General features: G+C 47.0%; 1 protein-coding gene across 1 annotated transcript; it reads right to left on the bottom strand.

The window, feature by feature from the left end:
- Positions 1-322: 322 nt before the first annotated feature.
- LOC115104049 (TANK-binding kinase 1-binding protein 1-like) lies at positions 323-8,017 on the bottom strand. Its single transcript, XM_065006420.1, has 10 exons — positions 7,719-8,017; positions 6,722-6,850; positions 6,391-6,495; positions 4,426-4,576; positions 4,142-4,344; positions 3,861-3,922; positions 3,538-3,647; positions 2,761-3,242; positions 1,794-2,036; positions 323-1,617 (listed from the first exon to the last, which is right to left on the bottom strand). The coding sequence occupies exons 1-10, from the start codon at positions 7,950-7,952 to the stop codon at positions 1,489-1,491; spliced, it is 1,848 nt and encodes a 615-aa protein (XP_064862492.1). The 5' UTR covers positions 7,953-8,017; the 3' UTR covers positions 323-1,488.
- Positions 8,018-15,885: the final 7,868 nt, after the last annotated feature.

Raw genomic sequence — 15,885 nt, 5'->3', positions numbered from 1 at the left:
GCTGTTTAACAGACCAGTCATTGAAGGCTGAGTTAAGCTAAGGTTCAACCAGGTATACCATTTTTTTATTATTTGCGTTACAGAAATCCCGAAAGATGACTATAAAGAGAGAACTAAGCCTCCATGATTCTACGGAAGGGGAAGGGGGAAAAAAAAGATTTGGAAAAGGAATACTGTAGTGTCTTGGAATTCAATGTGAACACATGGGTTCATGTCCCTTTTCAAATGTCATTCCTTCATCTCTGATTCCACTCCTGTATCTCAGTACTGTTCCGTCTCATTGGCAGAGTCTCTTGGTCTTCCTCTAGAAGCGATCCAGCAGTTTAAAAAAAGTTTTTTTATTGTGGTTGATTGCAGTGTTACCTTCTATGGTATCTATACTAATGGCATTGTCTTTCCACGGGTGGCGTCACTCTTGCGCGACACTTGTCCCTCAACTGATTGTCTTACCTCAGATCTTTTGGTACTTATCAATGTACTGATGGTAGATCCCCATCCAGTGTCTTTGGATCGTATTGATTGCAGTGCAAATTTCCGAATTGGCTGAGTTGAGAAATCAGCTGATGTTCTGGTAATGTGTTGTGTGTCTGTCAAATTCCTGTCCGGTGGGTTTTAAATGTGTTGCTGTGAATTGTGTTGACAACCTGTAGGCAAGTACCGGAGATGACTGCATATAAAGTGTCCGTATTCTGAGATTCACAAATCATCCACGGAGAACAACAGCCTGGAATCACTGTACAGCGCCTACAAACCAGAACATCTTCTGACTGTTATTTGTCCTAGTTTTAATCACTGTGGTACAATATCATAAATCCCTGAATGTCAATATATATAAAGGAGTTTCTTACGAGGTACCTATAGTGGGCCATCCTATCACTGTTTTAGGGCCCTCGACACACTGCCATAGCTCAACTATTTCTAACTATTATCACCAACATCTCTGTCACCCTTAACTTCATGTTATTTCATTACATTTTACAGAGACACGTGAGATGTTTTAAAGATTGTTCTTGAATCTCCACGAAAACTATTCAAGTTCCATTAGAACTAAATTGTAAAAAGTGCTGTGTACCTCTGTTATGAATATGCCCTTAAAGTCTCTGGGTGACGAGTTCATTCTGGTTTGACAGTGTAAACTTCGTGATAAAAGCATTGTAGTTGGGCTGTGACCCATTATTGATGGGTTTTAAAAACCGTGTGAGGTAACCATGTCAAAGACCATACCTGATAACATGGGAGAGAGTGGGAGCATTCAGAAACAGCACTGGACCTTGTTATAGCCCTAAACTAACATGGTCAAATACAGAGGTTAGGAAACTTTCCAGTTTAGAAAACGACTAGTATCACATCTAAATTTAGATGGATGATTCAGTGGATGCAGTCTGCCCTAGAGTGTCATATTGCAAAGGGGATCTGCAATGGATTTTCCTGATCATGGTTTAGGTTAGAATTTGGCTGGGTAAGTTGATCTGGTGTCTTGGGGGGGGGTTAGATCTTGCTGTTCTCCAGGTGCGTGTCGATGTGTTTGATGAGGGCGTCATCGGGGTAACCAGTTGGGAAGGTCAGCTGACACAGAGGGCAGCTCCGGGCGTCGTTCTCCTCCGTCTCCATCCACAACTGCAGGCAGCCAATTACAAAACTGCGTAAACAGCTCAACTCGAAGGTAAACACTAAATGTACTCATTGTAATGACTAAAATAACCTGTTTTCTATTTGCATGTCACGTAAGGAAGCTCTTATTACTGCTATTGGGATACACTACTGAGCTCTGAACTCGAGCAGCAACAACTCACATTGATGGAGGGCCAGGACTGGGCGTGGTCTGCGTTCAGGTACCCTGGCAGGTGGCAGGCGAGGGTAGCCGGGTCCTTTAGGGCCAAGAAGGAAGGGCAGGGAGGGGGTTCCCGTGAGCTTACCCCCATGGCCCCCAGTGTCCTGGGAGGACTGGAGACCGGGGATGGGCACCTCCACTCCTCATCGTCAGACGACTGGGGGGTGGGGGCCGGGGGATCCTTCAGATGACAGAAGTGACGCCCCTGGATGGGTTAGGGAGTAACATGTTATTTTAATGTTTTACAATGTTACTCCCTAAGAAAACTGTAATTAAAACGGGTGGTGGTGGTGCGGTTAACCTTATTTTATACATTTATCTTAAAATAAATACAATACCGTTCAAAAGTTCAGGGTCACTTAGACATTTCCTTGTTTTTGAAAGAAAAGCACGTTTTTTTTGTCCATTTTTAAAATAACATCAAATTGATCAGAAATACATTGTAGACGTTGTAAATGACTATTGTAGCTGGAAACGGCAGATTTGTAATGGAATATCTACATAGGTCGATTGTCAGCATTCCTCACTCCTGTGTTCCTATGGCATATTGTTAGCTCATCTAAGTTTATCATTTTAAAAGCCTAATTGATCATTAGAAAACCCTTATGCAATTATTAACAGTTTTAGCTGTGCTAACATAATTGCAAAAGGGTTTTCTAATGATCAATTCGCTAATCCAAGTTTATCATTTTATTTTAAGACTAACACAACATGCCATTGGAACACAGGAGTGATGGTTGCTGATAATGGGCTTCTGTACGCCTACATAGGTATTCCATAAAAAATCTGCACTTTCCAGCTACAATAGTAATTTACGTTTATTCTGTATTTTATATTTCAATGGACAAAAAATGCTTTTCATTAAAAAACAAGGACATTTGTGTCCCCAAGCTTTTGAATGGTAGTGTATATACAAATATGGTGTGTACCTCTGCAGCTAGAGGGAAGCCCAGCTCCAGGGCATGGTGGTGGGGGCTACTGCTCAGGCTGCTGCCACCACCTCCTCCCCCTCCACCAGCACCTACAGCTCCACGGGCCGAGGCCGGCCGGGGAAGCCCCACCAGGGAAATCCTGGGCGGGCGGGAATAAGCCCCAGACTCCCCCATGTTCTTGGGCAGTGTGGAGACTGGGTCACGGAGCAGCCTGGGGGGGGGCCTCTGGTGGGCAGACGAGTCGGCCACCTCCGAGTAGCTGCGGCGCCCCTGGAAGCGGGCACGCAGCCGTTGGCTGGTTGGCCGGCAGGAGTAGGAGGCTGGGCCGGTGGGGGAGTAAGAGAGGCCAGTTGGGGAGTAGGATGCAGGGCCAGAAGGGGGTGAGGAAGGTGAGAGGGGAGGAGAGGGGTGGAGGCGGTCTGGGGAGGGGCGTTGGGAGGCCGGGGAGCGACGCTGGGGGGCTGGGGAGTGTCTCAGGACTGGAGGAGAGAGAATGGGATGGTTATTATCGTCCATTGCTACCTCTGTAGCCCAACTGATAGAGTATGGCGCTTGCAACACCAGGATAGTGGGTTCAATTCCCGGGACCACCAGTACGTAAAACGTATGCACACTTGACACTTTGGGTAAACGCATCCGCTAAATCGCATTATTATTATTATTATTATTATTATTATTACATTAGTGTCCTTATTGGCACCCTCATTGGGCATTTTTGCAATTATACTCCATTCAACATCAATATGGAGAACAATTTTTGTGTTTTCTACTGACCCATCTGCTCGTGGGATGCCTTCCTGAGGATCTCAGTCTGTTTGACAGCCAGACCTCGCACACGCACCAGCTCCTCTGTCAGCTCAGTGTAGGCCAATGCCAGGTTCACCCTGCAAAGGAGGGACAATAGTTGATAATCTCTCAATGTTAGGACTGTCCAAAATGGCACCCTATCCCATAAATAGGCCACCACACCCTATGGGGCCCTGGTCAAAAGTAGTGCACTAAATAGGGAATAGTGTTCCATTTTGGGTCATCGACTTGGTTATTCTATTGACAATAGCTACATGGCCGGAGTATTAGATGGGGCAGCTGTCGCTCACTGTTCATCTCCTGCCTTCTTTATCCATTCCATGTCACAGTGCTCACAGGGTGTGGTCACCTCCTGCTGGACAGAGACAGACGTGTGTGTCAGTGGAGGCTGCTGAGGGGAGGATGGCTCATAATAATGGACTGAAACGGAGCAAATGTAATGGCATCAAACACATGGAAACCATGTGTTTGATGCATTTGATACCATTCCACTGTCTCCGCTCCAGCCATTACCATGAGACAGTCCTCCCCTAGTAAGGTCCCACCAGCCTCCTGTGTGTCACTATCTGACCTGTCTCTGTACATTCTGCTGCAGCTGTCTGATCTCTGCCTGCAGCCTCTGTAGCTCCTCCTTCATCTCCTTCTCTCTCTGACACGCACCCTGGGCCTGCTGCCGCGCCCCTTCTAGCTCCGCCTCCAACCGCTGCAGCTTCAGGTCGGACACGGCGTCCAGACTACGAGAGCTCTGCAGGGTCGGACCCCGCCCGTTCCGCTCTGTAGCACACATCCAGGCACAGTGAGAAACATACACACCCGCACTCACTCAAACATACACACACACACACACACACTCACCACGAGGCACGTCCAGACTGGTGTGTAGCTGTAGGTAATGAATGTTCTTGCTGTGCAGCTGAGCACTGAGTTTCTGCAGGGACCCTTCCCTCTGCCTCAGAGCTGACTCCAGACCACAGATACGCTCCATATGCTGCTCTGCTAGTGTTGTCTGACGGAGAGCACACACACGTGAATGCACATTTTCTACACACACACACACACACACACACACACACACACACACGGATGTAGGGTGTACATACACACACGCGGATGTAGGGTGTACATACACACACGCGGATGTAGGGTGTACATACACACACACACACACGGTTGAAGGGTGTATATACACACACGGTTGAAGGGTGTATATACACACACACACGGTTGAAGGGTGTGTATACACACACACACGGTTGAAGGGTGTGTATATACACACACACGGTTGTAGGGTGTGTATATACACGCACACACGGTTGAAGGGTGTGTATACACACACACACGGTTGAAGGGTGTGTATATACACACACACGGTTGAAGGGTGTGTATATACACACACACGGTTGAAGGGTGTGTATATACACACACGGTTGTAGGGTGTGTATATACACACACACACACACAGTTGTAGGGTGTGTATATACATACACACACACGCGGTGGTAGGGTGTATATACACACACACACTGTGGTAGGGTGTATATACACACACACACACGGTGGTAGGGTGTATATACACACACACTGTTGTAGGGTGTATATACACACACACACTGTTGTAGGGTGTATATACACACACACACTGTTGTAGGGTGTATATACACACACACACACTGTTGTATGGTGTATATACACACACACACACTGTTGTAGGGTGTATATACACACACACACACTGTTGTAGGGTGTATATACACACACACACACTGTTGTAGGGTGTATACACACACACACACACTGTTGTAGGGTGTATACACACACACACACACTGTTGTAGGGTGTATACACACACACACACACACTGTTGTAGGGTGTATACACACACACACACACTGTTGTAGGGTGTATACACACACACACACTGTTGTAGGGTGTATATACACACACACACACTGTTGTATGGTGTATATACACACACACACACTGTTGTAGGGTGTATATACACACACACACACTGTTGTAGGGTGTGTATATACACACACACACTGTTGTAGGGTGTATACACACACACACACTGTTGTAGGGTGTATATACACACACACACTGTTGTAGGGTGTATATACACACACACACTGTTGTAGGGTGTATATACACACACACACTGTTGTAGGGTGTATATATATACACACACACTGTTGTACACACACACACACTGTATATATATACACACACACACTGTTGTAGGTATATACACACACACACTGTGTATATATATACACACACACACTGTTGTAGGGTGGTGTATAGGGTGTATATACACACACACACTGTTGTAGGGTGTATATACACACACACACTGTTGTAGGGTGTATATATATACACACACACACTGTTGTAGGGTGTATATACACACACACACTGTTGTAGGGTGTATATACACACACACACTGTTGTAGGGTGTATATACACACACACACTGTTGTAGGGTGTATATACACACACACACGACTGTAGGGTGTACACACACACACACACACACGGATGTAGGGTGTACACACACACACACACACACGGATGTAGGGTGTATATACGGACACGGATGTAGGGTGTATACACACACACATAGCGGAACAATCTCTCTCACACACACCTCACATTGCTGATAGAAAACTGATGGTCAAAAATAGTGTTTGCTTTAATTTGTATGTAAAGGATTAGATTTTATTACAATGCCTTAGCCCATAATACTGTCCCCTCCCCCATCACTCTACCAGTACTACTCATGGTGTCCAGAAGGGGACACTGTTTACCAGTGTTTCTCACCATCTTGTCCAGGTCTCTCTGAACGTTACTCTTCTCCATGTGGATCTTCTCATAGGCCTGAATCACATCCTCCAGCCTCTCCTCTCGCTCTTTACTCTTCTGGAGCTGAGGGAAAGGTGGACATTTTCAAAGGGAAAAGTGTCGGAGAAAGAAAAATGTGTTCGATGTGCAGTTCCTACCTCTCCCTCCCCCTCCCCCTCTATTCTCTCTTACCACCCTCCCTTCTCTTGTCTCCTCCCTCTCCCCTCTTCTTCTCTCTTCTCTCCCTCTTCACACTCGTCTCTCTTCTGTCTCCTTCCTCTCCCCTCCTCTCTCTTCCTCCATGTCTTACCTCCTGCGTGAGGGAGTTGACTCTCTGTTGCAGGTTGGTGGTCTCTGACTGCAGTAGGCTGGTCTCTTTGGGTTCACAGGAGCAGCACTGTAGGGTCCTCTCCTCCTCAAACTCACTGATCATAGGGAACTGAGGGAGGGGAGAGGAACAAGAGAAGGACAGAGGAGGCAAATGAGATGAGTAGGTGAGAAAGAAAGGAGATCAAAGGAAGACTGTGAGAATAGGACAAGGTGTGTCACAGCCCAAAACATAGGAGATGGAAAAAGCAAAAGTAGATGGAGAAAAAAAAACACCAGTGCAGGTCGAGGCCAGATTATCATTATTAGAGGTAAGAAAATAACATAAGCTTTTCCACTGTGAGTTTCAACTGAATAATGGCCTCATTCAGGTACGCCTGATTGTTTCAGTACTTTGAAAATCGACCCTTCCTTCCTCCTCTCCTGGGAGTACACACTGATCTAACTCCGTTGCATAGGCGAAAGCACCGGTTCCATAGAATAGCTTCTACCAATTCAGTCATGTAAAATCAGTGATACCCTTTTTAAAGGGATAGTTTGGGATTTTGGCAATGGAGCTCCAGCTACTTCGCCAGAGTCGGATGCACTCGTGCATACCGTTTGTATGTATCTGCATGCAGTTTGAAGAAAGTTGCTATCTAGCATTTGCACAATTGCTAACTAGCATTATCACACTTATTAACTAGCATTAGCGCAAGGTGTATATGGGATAACTAGTCTTTGTGCTAGGCTAGTTATTATTTTCTTTGTGAAACTACCTCCAACTTCTTTCATACTGGACTCGGACACATCAAAATGGTATCCAGAGTTAATCTGACTCTGGGGAAGTAGATAAAGGGCCAAAATCCAGAACTATCCCTTTAAGAGGGGACACCTTTTTGACCAGGGCCGTAGGGCTTCCCTTTAAAGTTGAGCAGTATAAAGTGAATATGGTGCAATTTGGGACGTAGCCTCTGTGATGAACGGATCAGTCAACCTACCTTAACCTCATAGTTCTTCAGCTTCCTCTTGATGCTGCTGTTCTCTCGTTCCAGGCTGGCCAATCGCGTCTTGATGTCATGGTAGGCGGCGGCCAGGGCGAAGTGGGAGGGGTACATGTCGTCTTGGATGGGTGAGGACGACCAGTTGACCCCCGACCCCAAGCCGCAGCCGTCATCCCTCAGCCCCTCGCCCCCGCCCAGGAGGCCCAGCTCGCCCCCGAAGAGAGACTCCATCCCTTAGGCAGATCGGTGGCTACCTGAGGGGGAACACAGGAAGGAGGGTAAGTCATTAGAGCCAGTCATTCTGTAATACTGACGTTATGACATGCAATACCCACAGTCAAAGCAGAACAGTCTGTCTGTTTCCTAAATGGGTGTCATTTGGAAACTATTTTGGATTTTTTTATCAGAAAATGCTCTCTTCTTTCCCATTAATGTGGGACTGAGATGTATAGGTGGATCTACACACACACACACAACAGATTGCGTTGACACATTTCAAGTCTCAAAGTATCTTATAAAACTGGGATTTTGAGGTGAAGAAGAATCACTTCAACAACGTCAAACAACACTGTAACTAATGTCAGATGACTTGTAAACAGACCACAGCGCCCCTTGCATAGAAGGCTAGGATAACCGGAAGGATATCACTTCATAGCAGCATGAAGGCAACAGGGCAGCTGCGCCACCCATAAGGCCTCTTCCAGTTCAGTGAACACACATTACGGTCCCCAGGCCTTCCGAGGGAACAGAAGGCCGTGGTCGTTCCGGCGCTAGCCTCTCTCTGCCAGCCACTCTCCTTCTCGCAGCAGGTGGCGCTAACGAGGCTCAAATGGCAGAGCGACGGGCCCTGGCGCTGGCTCTGGTGTGAGTGAGAGCCATGGCCGACAGGGCATATAGAGGGGTCGTGTGCCAACCCTGCCCAGCAGTCTGTCCGCAGTCTAGGCTACACATCGCCCGCTCCATCTGCCACCGTTTAAATCTGGTTGGCTGTTGCCATGAACGTTGTACCATCCCACATCCTGAAACATAAAAAAAAACACCTTGTGTCTTCGAGTGCTCCCCCTCCCTACTCAGTTGGGAAATCTGGAATACTCAACTAAAGAGATGTATAGATGCGTCATTGGTTGCTGTAGCCTAGATATAGGCCAAACCAACTGTCACACGTACAGACAGTCATCGCTTGTGTGTGTGGAAGGTTTCCCGGTCCGAAACACATTAAGGTGGCCAACGCTGTAACGATAATATATTCAATATCAAAGTATCCATACCACTCCATATCGAAAATGTATGTATATTCCCCTGAACTATTTTCCCCTTCCCCTCTCCGAAAACAAATACATAAACAAAACAAATATACATTATGCATACACATAATCATGCTGAAATCCCCTGGCCTGCAAAGGCTGCTGGGCTGAATCATAGTCTGTTAAACTCAGCTTGGCTCTTATTTTTACAATTTACAGGAGACCCGAGAGAGTGGTGCTCTTTTGATGTTGTTTGTTCTGCCAGCTGCATCTCTCCATTTCTGATTCGACATCATTCAACATCTCCGTGGCAGAGGCATGAATAGATACGGAAACAGCCCAATGAAAGTAAGGCCCTCCAGCTTAGACTTCACACAGGAATACCACAGTGAATCGTGTGTTTCAAAGTGCCCTAGAGTCACTTTCTGAGTACCCACATGGTCAACAACCCTCCACTAACATCAATATACCCCCCCCCCCCCCACACACACACACACAAAAAAAAGATACCATTAGAAACAAATCTGGGATCTTATTTTACAAAGTCTTACCCAGCACAATTGCCCCTTCTGGGATGAATAATAACACAAGCTGTATTGGATTGCATTGAAGCCATGTTAACAGATATAAACTAGTTGTTTCTCCACCTAACCACCCTTGTCCCTGGAGGTCGGGAACTGCAGCTGCCACAATGCTCCAGGTGGCTGGTGCCGTTGCATCCTGTAAAGCCCAGGAGATTCGTCCGTTGGAGACGAGCCGCTTTTCCAGTTGAGCACTCTGCAGTTGCAACATGCATTTTTGAACGTAGAAATCAACGATACACACTCAGTGTACAAAACGTTAGGAACACTGGCTCTCACCACGACACAGACTGACCGGGTGAATCCAGGTGGGGTCCCATATTGACGTCACGTGTTAAATCCACTTCATTCAACGTAGATGAAGGGGAGGAGACGGGTTGAAGAAGGATTTTTCAGCCTTGAGACAAGTAAGACGTGGATTGTGGTATGTGTGCCGTTCAGAGGGTGAATGGGCAAGACAAAAAAAATCAAGTGCCTTTGAACGGGGCACGGTAGGAGGTGCCAGGCGCACCGGTTCGAGTGTGTCGAGAACTGCAACGCTGCTGGGTTTTTCCACACTCAACAGTTTCCTGTGTGTATCAAGAATGGTTCACTACCCAAAGGACATCCTGCCAACTTGACACAACTGTGGGAAGCATTGGAGTACACATGGGGACGGCATCCCTGTTGAACACTTTCGACGCCTTGTAGAGTCCACGCCCCGACGAATTGGAGCTGGTATGAGGGCAAAAGGGGGGTGCAACTCAAAATTAGATAGGTGTTCCTAATGTTCTGTCCACTGAGCACAGACCCCTTGATTTTTGAAGAATAGAACTAATAAATGCCTCATGAGCTTAGTTCAACTGTCGTACCCCATTGGAACAGCAATTCTAAATGCATTTCACTCCAATGTTCTTAAACATGGTAAATGTAAACAAACACCGTATAGCCACAAAACATGGTTAAAACTTTTGCATTTGATAGAAGTTTTGAGTGGTTACATTTCACCAGCCTCATCTGTCAGCCTTTTAACAAACCGGAGGCGGGGTGCCCACTTTGTCATTGTTTCAATGGCAGATTGGCCCCTATAGCACAATGTTGATGCAACCAAGCGGCAAACGCTCCCTGCCAACCCGCCACTGTTTGAGTCTCTAGCGCGTCTTCATCGCCCGAGGGAGGAGACAGCTGGATGGGTGCAAGACGGATGACAACTGGATTAATGAGTTGGTTAGATCTACTGTACACCAGATCTACTGTACAACAGAGCATCACAATAAAGTCTTATGAATGGGGTTTTGTTGTTTGTTCAAGGTTTTTAAATCTGAGGCGGGAGTAAAGAGTTGTTTGTGATACAGAATATCAACACACTTGACAGTGTGCGAGTTGCAAAGTTTTAAGTCGGGGATGTCCTAACTTTTCTGTGGACCCGTCCCCCATGTACGTGTTTACATTTGTGCCTCTATGCATGTGGATCCATTGAAATATGCACCTCTGCCAATTTTCCTCTTTTCCAAGTCTCCTTTGGTTGTAAGTGGTTTGCATTTCCACCTGGACTGGAGCCTAAAGACAGTTCTACTTCTGCCGAGAAGGGTCGAGCATCTTTCCTTTACTAACACCTACACACACACACACACACACATTACGCACACACATTCATTTACTAACACCTACACACAAACCCACACATGCATCAACTCACTGACTCACACTGCACACACACATCCTCTCTCTGTTCAGAAAGCAGAGGACGAATTAGCTACAGTGAAACACGAGCTGCTAGCGAGCCCATTCACCCCAGGGCCAATCAGAACAAGCCCATATGTCAATGTCACATGGCTAATTCATATTTTAATGTTCCGGATATCAGCCAGAATGGATGCCCCGAGCTAACACTAGCTTAGCCCAATGTGCTGTAGAGATTCAATATGCTTCTACGCTTTGGTTCAGTTTTAGCTTAGCACAATGCTTCTGTAAACCAGCTACTGCAATGGTTTAGCGTCATAGTACGCTTCAGTGCTGCATTTGTTTGTTATATGTAAGTAAGTAGCCTTGCACGAGTGAGCCAGAACGGCTCATAGATGCAGGAGCCTATTTCCAGTTTCTGTAGCGTGAGGAAGCTTGATGTACAAGTACATCCACCGGACAGGACGCTAGACTATGGCAGGGCCTTACGCTCAATCTCCTTAATGCTGAGTGCCAAGCAGACGTAGAGATCGGGTCCCATGTTTCCCTTCTTTCAATCTCAGGATGGACACTCTGACCACAAGGCAAGTGGGTTGGTCTTCAGGCAGGCCCACACGTAATCCCCAGATGAACGTTGAACTCCGCTCTGGTAAATTGGTCATATCCTTACCGCTTATCTTGTACTCAGGTCAAATACTTGTAAGATGGATGGCTGCATCTATCATAATGGCCACTTCAGTGTAGGGAGAATGACACCGAAGGTTGACACTTTAAAAAGGTACAGGACTGGCAGTGGATACTTTAAAGCTGGAGTCCTTCATTTAAACGATAACAAAGCAGTCACCCCGCCTCTGATTTGGTAATAAGCTGATGGATGGCCTGAAGAAATGTAACCACTCTCAAATTCATACACACAGCTAAGGATGCACGTTTTGAGGATATACAGTGTTGATTTACATTGTTTATAAACGTTGGGAGTAAAACAAGCTTATATTTTGGGTTCTGATGGGGTACAACAGTTGAACTAAGCTCATGAGACAAGTTATAGTCTTCAAGAATCAATGGGTATGTAGAAAAGGCCCATGGAGTTGGTGGAATACTCCTTTAATTCATTGCCATTTACTCGCTGCTTTCTCTTCCTTAACTCCATCTCATTCAGAAGTTCTGTGCGTCCATGAATCCACGTAAGTCCACCGACTCTGTTACCTTTCATGTTACCTTTCTGAATTATCTGTGGCGATCGGGAGAGTGGGCCATTCAGTTATTGTTTATAGTTATCACCGCGGAGCGCGGCTTGGAGCGCAGCTTCAAACATATTGTGTAATGTGAATTGTCAAAGATTACGGCCCTACGGATGCTCATAGGCCAATTATACAATCGATATGGTTCATGTGTATTGAAATTAATTATATGTACACATGAAGACTGTTGAAAGCGTGAAATGAGAAACGTCATTGTTTGCTAACTGATTGACTTTGATCATGGGGATTATAGATTGTATAACCATTCACTCTTTGTATTCTCATGATTTATGATAATAATGAATGATATGATTTGATCTTTGATTATGAATTTGATTGCATACATGTTATTTGTTTCCTTTGTGATGCAGCACAGACTACCCAGTAAATATACCACTTTATGGTTAAAGGAATTCCTGCCTCAGTCTCATACATTCCTCTGTCACCTGACACGTGACCACCTGTTCACCTTCATTGTCAGTCATCCTACCTGTCCAGCTACCCACACAGATTCCACTAATCTTTCAATGGTCCTTTGAGCCGGATGATGACTGAACCAAAGACAGGTGAAAAGGAAATGGAGGAGAGGGAAGAATTGTCTCCACTGGAAGGAAGAAGAGAGGAGGAGAGAGGAGCTGAGGGAAAGGTCTTGGAACAAAGGAAATATCCAGGAGCTAAGCCTAAAGCAACAAAGGCTTCATCCTCAACTACCAGCAGCAGCAGAAGAACCAGGCAAGCCCCTGGTTATCTTAAGGATTATGTGGTCGAGTTTCCGACATCAAAGGGCAAGCCCACCAGAGCTCAAGGTGTTGATGGATCAACTATACATTTCAGCCATCAACCATCCCCTATGAGCCAAGGACCGGAAACTGCTTTGGAGCAGGAAAGTGGTCTACGTGAAGAACCTATGGAGGAGGTAACTCCCACTGCACAGGTCGACCAGCTTCCAGAGGCAGGCTCCGCTCACCCCTTAACTAATGGGAAATCGTCGAAGCACTCTAGACGGAGTGGGAGTTCGACCAGTGGATAACCCTTTGGAAGTGGCCATGGCAGCCGCCATTCACTAGCCCTCAGCGATTCACAGACCGCTGTCCTACAAGAGAGGATGAAACTATTAGCTTTGGAAGAAATTGAGCGACAAATTGAGGAGGAACGACAGGCTGACGAACGATGTCACCAATTGGATGTGCAGGCCCGTAGAGCTCTACAGGAAAGGGAATTCATTGCCAAGGACCTGGCACAGCAGCGACGGCACCGTCAAGCCAGAAGGGAATTGGAGGAGGCACGGATGGTCACATCCTTCCTGGAGAGGAACGAACAGGGAGTTGACCTGACCACCCCTCCACATGGACCTGTACTGCCTTTCTTTCCCAATCTGCCCCTCTGGTACAGCATGGCACACAGTCCTCGGAGGCTCCGGGGTCAACAGCCAACACGGAGCACGGGAGACAGGCCGCTCCGCCAGTGACACAAGTTAGCATTTCTCCATCTGGACAAAGCATCACTCCTTCGCCTTTCCGCCAATTACCAACCAAGGCAAATCGTTCCTTTCGTCCAGGGCCAGGCCAGTCCTCAAACAACAGGTCGGAGGGCTCTCGCCCAATTCCGGCTGCCACAAATGGTGGGTCTGGGACAGTAGGGGACCGGCCCAATGAGGCCACAGTGGGCTCATCAGAAGTCCCGGGTTTATCCTTCACGCAACCAGAAGAGGGAGCCAACATTATGAAACTTCTAGTAGCCTCAGCCTATGGAATTCCCAGACCCAAACTGCCATACTTTGAAAATGGAAAGGAGAGTGAATTTGTCCTTTTGGAAATGGCATTGGAGAGTCTACTGGGTATTCACAGTCATCTGTCAGAACGCTACAAATACCAAGTACTAATGGATCATTTGCGGTTTCCCAGTGCATACAGGCTGGCCCAATCCTTTATGCACTCCGCAACACCATACACTGCAGCTCTCCAGGCCCTGAAGGCGAGATATGGTGAGCCACATCAGCTGGTCCAGAATGAACTAAACAACATCCTGAACACGTCTCCAATTAAAATGGGAGACCATGCTGCCTTCCAAGAATTCTCCCTGGCTGTCCAATCCCTGACCTCGATGCTCCAATCCGTTGAAGGAGAAGACGGGAACGAGCTGAAATGTGGCTCCCACGTGGACAGGCTTCTAAGCAAACTTCCAGTGTACCTCAGAGACAGTTTCATTGAACATTGTTTGAATAAGGGCATCCTGAAAGAGGGCTCGAGAAGCACCTATGCTCTCAGAGACCTGGCCGCATGGTTGGAGGTGAAGGCAAAGGCGAAGAGCATCGCTCACCAGGCCACAATCTCCGCCATAGCCACAGGGGGAAGGAAGGAGTTTGAACGCCAGCAGGGACAGAAAAGGCCAAATCCCACTACCATGTACTTAAATAGTGAGGCCGGGGAGGAACCCGGGAAGAAGACCCCTCTCAAGAGCAAGAACATCAAATTCCAGCCTTACTGCCCATATTGCAATAGTAAGGGGCACTTCCTTGGCTCATGCCCCAGAGTAAAAAAGCTCACTCAAACTCAATTGAAGGCCTGGATCACTTCAGGCGAGCGATGCTACAAGTGTGCCCGTAGTCATAAGGCGGAGACCTGCACATTGAGGAAACCCTGCAACCGCTGTAAAGAAATCCATCTCACCGTGTTGCATGATCTAATTCCCCAAGCAAAGAATGAGCAGAGTATGCTCATGGTAGGAGCTGCAAAGGAGCTGTATCTCGACCAGCAGAACCGGTCTCCAAGGGTCATGTTGAAGGTGGTCAAGGTCACTCTGCAAAGTGAAGGGAGAAGCATTGATACATTCGCCGTTCTAGATGATGGGTCAGAAAGAACAATCATTCTCACAGCGGCCACCCGTCAGCTTAACCTGGAAGGGACCCCCGAGACCCTTAATCTCAGAACAGTGCGACATGATGTTATCCAAATGAAAGGCTCTGCTGTAACCTTTAGCATTTCACCTTCAGGAAACAGGGACGTGGCCTATAACATCACCAATGCCTTCACGGCAGATGGCTTGAATCTCGCAGAGCACTCCTGCCCGGTAAGTGTTCCACAGAAACAATATCCTCATCTACGAGGATTGCCTCTTCCTAACCTGGCCAGAATAGCGCCACTTATCCTGATTGGGTCAGACCACCCACATCTCGTCACCCCAACTGAGCCTATACGAGCTGGACCAGAAGGAGGACCCATTGCTGTCCATACATCCTTGGGTTGGGCTGTGCAAGGTCCATCCCATCTACTTCTCTCCACCCAAGCTGTACAGTCACAGCAAGTCCTCTTCACCAGAAGCAATCCCGAAGCAGCCACTGACCTCCTTCGGAATGTTGAGATGCTCTGGAAGATGGACACCTTCTCCAACCGGAAGCTACAGGAGGTCACTCGCTCGAAAAATGACTCCTATGCAT

Source organism: Oncorhynchus nerka, linkage group LG21 (assembly GCF_034236695.1).
Source record: "Oncorhynchus nerka isolate Pitt River linkage group LG21, Oner_Uvic_2.0, whole genome shotgun sequence".
NCBI classification, from domain to species: Eukaryota; Metazoa; Chordata; class Actinopteri; order Salmoniformes; family Salmonidae; genus Oncorhynchus; species Oncorhynchus nerka.
The sequence above is the reverse complement of the archived record's forward strand: the minus strand, read 5'-3'. Positions and strand labels throughout refer to the sequence as shown.